Source organism: Acyrthosiphon pisum, chromosome A1, assembly GCF_005508785.2.
Source record: "Acyrthosiphon pisum isolate AL4f chromosome A1, pea_aphid_22Mar2018_4r6ur, whole genome shotgun sequence".
Classification (NCBI taxonomy): domain Eukaryota; kingdom Metazoa; phylum Arthropoda; class Insecta; order Hemiptera; family Aphididae; genus Acyrthosiphon; species Acyrthosiphon pisum.
Genome location: NC_042494.1, coordinates 166,128,801 through 166,140,808, shown reverse-complemented (window position 1 = coordinate 166,140,808; position 12,008 = coordinate 166,128,801). Strand labels below are relative to the sequence as shown.

The window sequence follows — 12,008 nt, the reverse complement described above, 5'->3', positions numbered from 1 at the left end:
ATAATAATCTTACCTTTAAATTTGATAATAGGTCAATTCACTCTAATATAAAAACTAACAGCACACAATTGAATCTTCTGAACGAACATTTGCTATAACGTACGTGTGTAAGACGGAGACAACACATGCGGGTGCGACGTCCTCTTAATAATAATAGGTAGGTACTGTAACCGAAAAAACTAAAAAATATACAGATTTTTTTTTTGTTGATATTTCAAGCTCAAATTTGAACAAAATTACATGTTTAAGTGAAGAATACTGAATAAATATTTATTAGTTATATGGTTGCAATTTGAAAACATTATTCGTGGGTACTTTAAACTTTATACAATTATACTTAAAGTATATGATTACATTTTATACCTATACACACAATGACATTTCTAAACGCAATTTTTTTCTTAAAAATGAATTCAACCAATTGTTTTACCGTATTAGTATCACTAAATACTAATAGACAATATAGTAAGGTACCTATCTCAAAAAAATTACTTGAATAGCAATAATATCATAGGACATCAAATATACATAGTAATTAATTTTTAGGATGACTGACAGTCTTCACTGAGAAATGTTTTTCGTAATGATATATTGATATTATATCATTGAATTCAAATTTACCCCATCCATTGCATTATTACAATTTACAGTGACCCACATCCACACGACACCTACAGCTAACCATCATGGCTAAATAACCAAGTCTTGGCCAACCTTATTTTTATTATCCTTTTTTGTAATCACTGATAAGCACCTGTTATCTAATATAGTAGTAATATTTATCATTCATTCATGAAAAATGGAATGAATCATAATAATACTGAATATTGATAACTCAACTACTCTCGACACTCGATTGAAAAGTGGAAACACAAAACTTTATCCGGATGTTTAAAAGATATTTTAAATTTTTAAACACTGACTTGTTTAATGTTTTTGGGCAAAATAAACAGTAAACTAATATCTCAAAAATGGCTTGCGGCTCATTAACACCTAATGTGTTCATCTCAGAACTTGATCAGATTATGAACATCTTGGAACGAGGCACAATCGTCACTCGATTTTATTTGAAGAAGCGGCCTGAGAAACGAACATTGAAGTTACGCAAGGAAACACGACAGATTCTCTGGTCAAGGACAAGCAGTAGCAACAATAAAACCTTTGATGGCTCTTGTAATTATATATTTTAGTTTAATCTAATATGTATACAACTACCTATACAATTATTATATAATTATATTGCACTACCTATTATCTGTGTAATGTGTATTGAACATTTTATGTATGATTTTCTATTTTAGTGGACCTCAAAGATGCCAAAGAAGTACGTTGTGGTAGAAATAGTAAAGAATTTGATAGATGGCCTGATGAATTGAAGAAATTTGAAGCGTCCAAATGCTTTGTCATATTTTATGGCAACGAATTCAAATTGAAAACTCTTTCCATAGTTGGTATGTTTATTTATTATATTATTATAACTTTCAGGGTAAATTTTATAAATAAATAAAAGGTAACTACTTCGGGTACTATATCTTATTATGAATAACTGGACATAACACTGTGAAGATGGTTTATAGATGCTTTAATTTTGTTAATTTCATTTTTATTAATAACAATTTTATATACCTAGGTGATTTATAACTAGCTTAAGTAATACAATTAAATAAACAATACAATATTTGTAATTACTTACCTAAAAAAAATATAATATACTATATTATAAAAATTAGTTGCTCTATATAAACTATTTTACTCTTGAATCCCAAAAATGTTGTAGATAATAATTAGGGCCCGGATTTCAATGCAAAGTGTATCTTTTTTTGGGGATCTTAGACAATGCTTTTCAAGTACATAATTTGTTTCATGAAACAGATACTTCAGCAGTGAAATTTTTATTTTCCATTTTTTAGTCATTTTGTTAGTTATAATGTATATTAATTGTATATCGTATAATTCAGTAGCGTATTTGATTAGTCATCTAAGGAGGGGGGGCATATCCTTTTGGTCCAAAAATTCTACTTTTAACTATTCACTCATTAAGGCTTTTGCAGAGGAAAAATATGTATTCAATAGTAACATTTGTAGGATGTGATTATAATTTATTAACACTCTGAACTTCTAATCAAATTTTCATCTAATTTCAGTTTTTTTTTTTTTTAAATAAATTTATAGTAAATTATTTTAAATGTATTTTCTAATTTTATATTAGGTATGTGTACCATAATAAAACATTGCGTTGAAGAAATAATTTTGTATGTCATTTTTAACACGTTCACTGCAGATCATATTTTTGTGTACTTATTGTGACGTTGAAAATCTAGTTTTAAAAAAAAAATTCCTAAAAATTGAAAATTAAAAAATCAGTGTACAAGTTGCACTCGACTATGAAACAATGCTCATAGAAGACGCTGACAAAAAATAGAACTATTGTAGTAAAATAATTTTTCGACGGTTTTTAGAGCATATAAATCCAGGCACTAATAATAATAATAGTTTTTACTTATTACATATTATTTTAGCTTTTATTTATTTAACTAATTAAAAAATTATAAAAAAAATTAAAATAAATGTATTATCCATAAAGTAATATGAGCAATTTTTTTCTTAATTTGAGAGATAGAGCCTGAACTGTAATGGTTATCATTCATTTCAAGTGCTCATAATCCGTACCCCTTAAAAATGTTACATAATGTATTCAATATCAGTGGCGTCGTGAAATTTGTTTTCCTATGAAGGAAGAGGAACTACCTTAAATAAGTACCCACACTCCAATTTTTTCACATTTTACACTTATTTTTTCACACATTTTAAATGCAGTTCGTATGTGACTATGAGACTATAAATTATTAACTTGTCTATATTCTAGGTTTTGGAGACCAGAGTTATTGGGATACCCACCCCCATTTTTGTATGAGGTGGCTGCCTCTTAAAATAGCTATTTACGCGGCCACTGTTCAATATTATATACTGTTAAGAACAATCATGGAAGGTCTAAATATGCACCAATAATTATTTTTTTTTTTATAAAACTTGTTTATCTATTTACCCCTTCCAATAATTTGTTACTTTTGACCACCAAAAGTCTAAACTAGATTCAATTTTCTACCATAAACATCCCTCAAAGACCAAAGTTAATGATTTTTTTGACTTAACGTTTTACACTATTGTTCATGGGCACAAATAGGTTGAAAGGGGCTTAACCCCACCAGTTTTTTAAACATATTTCAGTTTAAAATATGAATTATCAGGGCTTATGCTGCTAATACAATTCTAGCAAACCCAGAAAAATTTTCCAAGTTGTGCCTATGTCATTAGTTCTGTTTAGAATCTAAAATATATAGAGTTAGTATCTAATATATTTTTTCATTGAGCTCAATTAGTATCAAATAGATTCTAATATTATTCTTTTCATGTTTGGTGCTAGTCAATTAAATAGTAAATACAGTAATCACTTGATAATTCGAATAACTCAATAAATCTAACTAAACGCTGAATCTCCTGAGAAAACCTCTATACTTAGAAGAAAATACATGTATTCCCCTCAATAATTCAAAATGTCTGTCGGTGGAACACTCTACAATTCACATTTTTTCCACGAATCTCTATAATTCGAATTTCCTCAAACGCTATTATATGTAACTTCATATGTATGTACATATAAAGATTATGTACAATCTATTTGATGTGGCCACTCGCTCGCTCGGACATTCAAATCAAAAATATCCCCCTATTTGGTATGCAAACCACCTCGGGTGAACCTAGGTTAAGATGAAATAATAACAATTATTAATATTATTGTGTACCATTGACACAATAGGGAAACAAACTGTTTACCTAGGGTTCGAGCTCGGTTCACTTTTCATGGCATAATCATCATACCCATAGGCGTGCACACACTTTGTTCGCAGAGTATGCGGCTGATAAAATGTGCCCCTCATGATATAAATGCACTTAAAATTAATGAAGATGGCAGGCGGGGACGAAACCCCCCACCAAATCGGATCCATTTTCGGGTGGGGGGGGGGGGGTAGGAGTGCCTAAATAGTAAATACTAAATACTTAGGTACACTAAAAATAAAACCCATATTTCCTTAAATCATTGAGAACCACTCACAGTAAATTTAAAAACAAGTTCATATTATGATCATATTCATATCGCTAAATCGTTTACCACAAGTCTAAATTATGAACTGACACTATTTATGTGCCCCATAAGACGAGACGTGCAGTGGCGTATATAGGGGGGAGGCCCTCTAGGCCAGAGCCCATAGTGAAATTGCAGGTTTGATTAAACCATTTCATGTATGTATATACACTGTTTACAGTTTTCCACCATGATTAAAATGGTTTTGAGGAATCAACAAGGAAATGTTAGATTGTCAGGACTTGCTTTGATGACTTTTATGTGTTAAATTCATAATAAGATAACATTAAAATATATATGTATAAATTAAATTGTCAATATTTTTTTAAAAAAGAATTAAACATGAATTTTACACAATAATTATAAAATTATATTTCGCAATTTGTGTTTGTATTTATAACCACCCAGCTCTATAATAAATGTATAGTTATGGCTATGTTAGTCGCGCTATGCTGACTATTGATACATTGGCCCATAGTGAAAATAATTTGTATATACGCCACTGGAGACGTGTCTACCCACAGGGTACGCAAGCGCACACTCTGCATACCCCGTGCGCACGCCTATGATCATACCACCACTGGGCCACCACGGGACATTTATAAGTTATTAAACGTATTATATGCTAACTTTGAAGTGTCATACTTCGAAACTAAGTCCGAGCCCCAAATTCTGACTTCTCCATTGTTTCAGCGTACTTAAATAGATAAGTTTCAAAAAAAAAAAATGCAAAAAAAATATGTCCCGTAAAGTAAAAATATACCAATAAATGTAATATATACATATAATTTTTCACTTCTCTTTAATTCTAATACTCGGTAAATCAAATTTTAACTCTGTCCCCTGAATTTTGAATTATCCAGTAACTACTGTATTAAGATATCTTTGAAAATAAAGTCTCCAAGGCAGTAAAATCAAACATTAATTAATTCTCGATAAATAAACTGTATAGACGTATAGTTGGTACGTAATTAAAACTTGTGCTTAGGCCAGCTATAGTGTTTAGAATTGAATATAATCAGGAATGAGCCCAAAACTTCAAATATACCAAGTACTAATATTATTATTATTATTGATATTTTATCTCTTTCCATATCTGATTATCATTACCTGGATTACAGCATTATCCGAACAAGAATGTGAACTATGGATCAAAGGCTTATATCATCTTGTAAATGATACTGTCTGTGCTCCATATCCATTGCAAGTTGAAAGATGGCTGCGTAAAGAATTTTATATTATGGAAAATTCAAGGGAAACGTTAGTACAAAAATAAATCAATCATTTTAAACAAAATGTTTTATTTTAATAAAATGTTTTTATAATATAATCATTTAAAATTCTGTTTAAGCTAAAATAAAATAATTACAATTGCATACATTTTATAGAGTGACATTGAAAGATGTAAAATCTTTTTTTCCTCGTGTTCATTGCAAAATTTCAACCAGTAAACTACGAGAGTTGTTTCAAGAAGTCGATACCAGGAAGCGTAATGAGCTTAATTTTGATGAGTTTGTCACTCTCTATAATAAGCTTATCTATAATTCAGGGGTAAAAATTATATTTCATGAAAAAGTGTTTTATAACTGTTTAATACCTGTTGGCATTTTATTAGATTTTCAATGAATGTTTTTCAATGTATTGTTCAGCCGACGACACATTCAACGTTCAAAATCTAACTAGGTTTCTGAACGCTGAACAAGAAAGTTTATGTCTTGAAGAAGAAGTTGTTGCTAAACACATGAAAGAATATTTCAAGTATTGTGGAAGAGATTTAAATGATAAGCTACAATTTACCTCAACTGATGTAAGTTATTTTATATAAATTATCCAAATACTTAATTTGATAACACCAACAGTAAAAAGTACACCAAACTTCAACAATTTGTAGCTATCCATTTTATTTTATAACAAAATGCATTAACGTTTAACACTATAACAATGTATTTCATATTCCTATAGTTGTAATATTCGATATTTGCAGATCTGCTATCTTAGGGGGGCGGATAAAATTAAGGATAATATCATATTATCTCTTATCACACATAAAAAAAGGTCGGGATGAAAATAAATTGGGTGTAATTTATTTTAATCATTATAATTACACGTTACTCGTAAATAGCATTATATTATGTATGTATGTATGTATATAATAATAATAAAAAAAAAATACATTATGGTATAGAGTAGTAAATTATAAATAGTAATTTAGTGTATTGGTAAAGAAAGTAAAATATTTGCTTGTAGATATAATATCGTAATAACTTATTCTAATGAACTCAACATAAGTAGTTGTTTTAAGACTTTAGTTTGACTTGTTTCCCGAATTTCGCCGGCTAAAAACATTTCATCTACCACGGTGTATACCTTGTAGAAGTTGAACACCAGATCTAGTTCACAGACGTTGTGAAAATATTCGTTGAGGACTTCGACAAAATTGTGTATGGCCTCCAGATAACACAGATTGTTATCGCCAACGTCCACGCAGATGCAAAAATATAGACCGGCGTACCTTCGATAAATTATTTTGAAGTTTCTGAATTCTACGAAGTTTGTGTGTTTGGCATCTCTGACCGTTACAACTGCGTGCACTTCTTCGATAAGCTTTTGTTTCTCGTCATCGTCAAAGTTCATATACCATTTGGCTAGTCTCGTTTTTCCTGCTCTGTTTTGTATTAGAATGAAGCGGATCATTTTGAGTTGTTCGTTAAATAATGAAAAAACACAAACAAACGCGTTACGAATAATTAAATGACAAAAACCGCGTCAACTAAAAATCAATACCAAGTATTATTCTGTACTCGGGTAAACCGTGAACATACTACCTGATACTGCATTGGGTAATAATAAATAATGATGTATTATCATCATCCACTAGTCTTCCAAATGGCGAACACTGATAACTGATAACAGTTTTCGTTGTCTGTTATCAGCTTTGAACTCCCCTTTCTAATTTTAAATTTCATAATTTCATATTAAACTTATTTCGTGAAGTGTGAATATTGAAAAATTACAGATTATATTATTATAAATTATAATATTATATAAATATGATATTTATATAAACTTTATTCTGTGGTAAAATACTAAATACTAAAATACCTAGCAATAAATTAGAAATTACCCTTTTAATATTTAAACTTAGATTTTAAAGTATTCTTTCGATTTTAGAATATTTGATTAAGTTGAACATTAATAGTACTGAATAATTATTCTTTATAGTCATTAACAGAAATCATAACATATTTTAGACTATACATTTTGTATTTATTTAAATAATTACAATTCAAATTACTTTATTGAATTACATTTCTGTTTAATGTTTTCTATTAGTACCTTGATCAGTGGCGTATAAACCAATTATTTTCATTATGGGCTAATGTATAACTAGTCAAGCATAGAATGCCTAACATAGCTATAACTATACATTTTTTAGGGAGCTGGGACAAATAATTATGACATATACAATACAAATAAAAATTGTGCAATTTAATTTTATAATTATTTTATAAAATTTTTTTTTTGTTTTTTTTTTAAAAAATATTGACAGTTTCATTTATATATTTTAATGTTATCTTACTACAAATTTAACATGAAAGTTATTAAAGCAAGTCCTGGCAATCTAACATTTCCTTGTTGATTCCTCAAAAACGATTTTAATCAACCGGCTATGTTAATTATGGTGAAAAACTGTTAACAATATACATGCAATACTTTAATTGAACCTGCAATTTCCCTATGGGCTCTGGCCTAGGGGGCCTCCCCCTATATACTCTACTGGTACCTATTATAACATGTAGATGTATTTATTGAGATTCAATAAAAAAAATACTGTAAAGGGGTGAACTATCAAACTTTTTTCTCAGTCTTACAATTAATGTAGAACCTTTCTGTATTTTACTCATTGAGATTATATTATTGAATTTTAGGTATCATTACCTAATAATTATAAGAAATAATAAAATTTGTGTTTTGTTAGAAGCTATTTTTATTTTTTAATATTTAAAAAATATCATAAATATTTAATTTTATAATTTTTTTTGAAAATCAAAATATTAAAAGAATCTTCTGACAACACACATGTTATAATTGATGAACACCTTAATTTCAATAATGTAATAACAATGAGTGAAATACTGAAAGTTTTTAACCCTATAACCCCAGTGTATTTTTTTAGTTTTTACATAGTACCTATTATAAAATAATATACTTTTTTTTTTTAGTTTATGGATTATTTGTTTTCAAAACAAAATGAGATATGGGATCAATATTACGACAATATATTTCAGAACATGACAAAACCACTTTCACATTATTGGATAGCATCTTCTCATAATACGTTAGTATATTTTGTATGTTTTCAAGATATTAAAGTTAACAAATCTGAGGTACCAAGAGACCATACAAATTAGGAAAACATAGTACTATAACATCTACTATAGTACTATACTCAGTTCAGGTTAAGATTGGATCGGCTTCACGCATGCAGACTGAGCCTCCGAACAGTACCTGACCCCTATACGATGGCTATGCGTTCTATGATTGGCTGACAGTCATTGTCGATCGTCGGCGCTGGTACTGGCCGCCTTGCATACACTCCCACCAGTGTCTGGAATGCGCGAAAAAAACCTGTTTTGGTCAAGCGAGCGGCTCAATCTTAATCTGAACAGAGTATATAACCTATTATATAATATGTATTAATAAATATTTTGAATTGGATATTATATTATTATTAGTTACTAACTATGAACCTCTATAATTCTTGCACTTCATATTTTTAATCTAGATACATTTTATTATTTTATTTTTTATGATCTTTAAAATAAAATGTACAATTGAATTTTTTTATAATATATTTTGTTTTACATATTTATTTAAACCAATAAGAACGTTTATTTTAATATGCATTTACTAGTATATTATTTAACATTATTCTATAGCATTTATAATATATTGAAGTTAATAAAAATCTGGTATTATATGTTTCAGCTATTTAACTGGCGATCAAGTATCTAGTGAAAGTTCAATTGAGGCATATGTAAGGTGTTTACGCTGGGGATGTCGCTGTATAGAATTAGATTGTTGGGATGGACCAGACGGACTACCAATAATATACCACGGGCATACATTAACCAGTCGTATAAAATTTTTAGATGTCCTTAAAACGATTAAAGAACATGCTTTTATTGCTTCGCCGTAAGGAAAATATTATTATACAGTAATTAATTAATTAATTAATTAATTAATGAATGTAATTTTAGGTATCCAGTTATTTTGTCAATAGAAGACAACTGTTCAATACCACAACAGCGAAATATGGCATCAACTATGATTGAAGTATTAGGAGATATGTTACTTACACAACCAGTTGACCGGAATGAAAATAAAATGCCTTCCCCTGAACAACTTATGTATAAGTTCATAATAAAACATAAAAGACTTCCAGAAAAAGTTAACGGAGACCAAGCTGTCACAGTCAGACATAACGATGATTGTAAAAATATTATATATTTTATGTTTAATATTTTTGTTTATTTGCATAGTTTTTTTTCTAGCTAAGGACACTGATTTAAGAAACACAAAAAAAAATGGAGTACTTTATCTAGAAGATCCGTTGGAAAAAGAATGGAGACCTCATTTTTTCGTACTGTCTGGTAATAAGCTTTATTATACAGACCTCTGTAAATCAGATATCGATAATGAAGATGAAGCAGATGGAGGAGAGTTGGAAATTAGTGATGTATCTAGTGCAAATCGATTGAGAGAAGTTAGTAGGATTTAATATATAATTATATATTATGAATATTGAGGACATGGTAAAATATTGTACAGTGTGCTTATTGTCGGGATAGTTTATTAAAATAGTTTAGACCCTAAACCATTCTTATAAATGTGGGATTATGTATATTATACATAAATCCCTTTAAATTATAGATTCTAAGCGGAGTAGTTAACATTTTTTTTGTTTATTTTATTATTTTCGCATTTTCCAAATTAAATTTAATTGTAACTATGATAATTTAGTTTTATCAATATTTGTTTATCGAACAAAAAAGTGTGTTGCTTACCGTGCTAATAGGTAAATATAATCAAATATTATGGATTAGTATGCAATGTTATTAGTTTGATTTATTGTTTTCATAACATTAAATACTGAAATAATAATAATACATAACTTCAATATATTTTTCGGGCAAATGAATTTTAACACTATTCAAGTACAATACATATTGCTTAAGTAATTTTTATTTTGTTTATCCAAAATTACATAAAACCTATTAATATTAGTGTACGGACTGAAAATTAACAAGGCTTTACTAGAGAAAAATCTAAAATAAGTTTATGTATATAATATCATAAAATATTCATTATTCTTTGATTTTATCCGTTGGAGAAATGTGTATAATAGTAAAATGCCCGTTTTATAATGATATTTATTCAGTTTATAAATTTGTTTTTCTGTATCATATAATCCCCAAATTGTATAGGTACTATACAATTATTTGTATAATACAATTTATTAGTTTCTAATAAAACATAGTTTAAATATATACGTTGTATAGGGTATACCTAATGATGAATTACATTTTGGAGAATACTGGTTTCATGGAAAATTAGCTCGTGGTAGAAATGAAGCTGAAGAACTATTGAAACAGTATCAGCATTTTGGAGCCGGTACATTTTTAGTAAGACAAAGTGATACATTCATTGGCGATTATTCCCTATCATTCTGGTAAATAAATATAGTAAATTATTACTTTAACCACAGAATAGATTAAATTCTGTGCTTTAAACATTACATATTAATTTATCTATTTGTAAATTTATAGGCATCTAGGTAAAGTAAACCACTGCAGAATACGCTCAAAGCACGATAGAGGTCAAATAAAGTATTATTTGATAGATGGTGCTGCATTTGACAGTTTATATAGTTTGATAACTTATTATCGTACATATCCATTACGTATACAAGTAAATTTCTATAAATTTAAAATTTCACGTCCAATTTTAAATACATTTATTCATCACTAATAATCAAACTAATCAACTAATAATTATTTAATTTTAGGGAATGCTATATTATTTTGAATGAACCTGTACCTCAGCCTTTAAAGCATGAAAGGGATGAGTTGGTATCTTCCTCATGTTTGTAGAAGTCGAGCAGAGGCATTATTGCGACGAGTACCACAAGAAGGTGCATTTTTGGTGCGACCATGTGAAAATGACAAACATCTTTATGCTATTTCATTTAGGTAAATTAAGAAAAAATATTTGCTGTATTTGTTATAAACCAATTAAAAAATATTTGTAAATGCAATTATTATAGAGCTGAAAAGAAGATTAAACACTGTCGCATTAAACTTGAAGGGCGATTGTACACTATTGGTGTGAAACAGTTTGAAAGCCTAGTGGAACTTATAAAGTATTATGAACAAAATTATTTATATAAAAAAATTAAACTATGGTATCCTGTAAATGAAGATATTGTACAAAGAATGGGAACTGTGAGTATAATATACATAATATATTGAAACAATATTTAAAAATTATTATTTATTTATGAAATTAAACATAGGTTTTTTATAAGATTATAATTTTAAAATGATAACCAGACATCTTTTACATTGTATATTATTACTTATTAATTAATTATTTTATTTTATTACTTAGTAATTGGAGTGGGTAGGATTAAGTAATTTAATTTTGAAACAGTTTGCCCATTCCATATTGGCATAACCTGGGGTGTAGCAATTGATTTCTTTTGTTGAACTGCAGCTGATTTAGTACTTGGTAAACCCATAATTCCCAAAGCTGGCACACAATCTGAACAAAGTGGTATAGGTTGAAGTGGTTTGTTTGCTTT

At 28.6% G+C, this 12,008-nt stretch overlaps 3 protein-coding genes across 3 annotated transcripts in view; 1 reads left to right on the top strand and 2 right to left on the bottom strand.

The window, feature by feature from the left end:
* The first annotated feature begins 806 nt into the window (after nucleotides 1-806).
* LOC100166969 (1-phosphatidylinositol 4,5-bisphosphate phosphodiesterase gamma-1) overlaps nucleotides 807-12,008 on the top strand; it is a 14,196-nt gene continuing 2,994 nt past the window's right edge. The window contains exons 1-11 of the mRNA XM_016804895.2: nucleotides 807-1,173; nucleotides 1,302-1,451; nucleotides 5,266-5,404; nucleotides 5,533-5,695; nucleotides 5,760-5,951; nucleotides 8,368-8,483; nucleotides 9,134-9,340; nucleotides 9,406-9,638; nucleotides 9,700-9,911; nucleotides 10,708-10,877; nucleotides 10,975-11,116. Coding sequence (XP_016660384.1) covers nucleotides 972-1,173; nucleotides 1,302-1,451; nucleotides 5,266-5,404; nucleotides 5,533-5,695; nucleotides 5,760-5,951; nucleotides 8,368-8,483; nucleotides 9,134-9,340; nucleotides 9,406-9,638; nucleotides 9,700-9,911; nucleotides 10,708-10,877; nucleotides 10,975-11,116 — 1,926 coding nt within the window. The 5' untranslated portion in view covers nucleotides 807-971. The remainder of the gene's footprint in view (nucleotides 1,174-1,301; nucleotides 1,452-5,265; nucleotides 5,405-5,532; nucleotides 5,696-5,759; nucleotides 5,952-8,367; nucleotides 8,484-9,133; nucleotides 9,341-9,405; nucleotides 9,639-9,699; nucleotides 9,912-10,707; nucleotides 10,878-10,974; nucleotides 11,117-12,008) is intronic.
* Nucleotides 6,256-6,870, bottom strand: LOC100160172 (clathrin coat assembly protein ap17-like). The gene is given in 1 exon segment (NM_001161957.2): nucleotides 6,256-6,870. A coding segment is annotated over 1 exon segment (429 nt). The 5' UTR covers nucleotides 6,839-6,870; the 3' UTR covers nucleotides 6,256-6,409.
* The window catches only part of LOC100169047, an 8,878-nt gene continuing 8,637 nt past the window's right edge, over nucleotides 11,768-12,008 (bottom strand). The window contains exon 4 of the mRNA XM_016804896.2: nucleotides 11,768-11,968. Within this exon, the coding sequence (XP_016660385.1) occupies nucleotides 11,808-11,968 (161 nt within the window). The 3' untranslated portion in view covers nucleotides 11,768-11,807. The remainder of the gene's footprint in view (nucleotides 11,969-12,008) is intronic.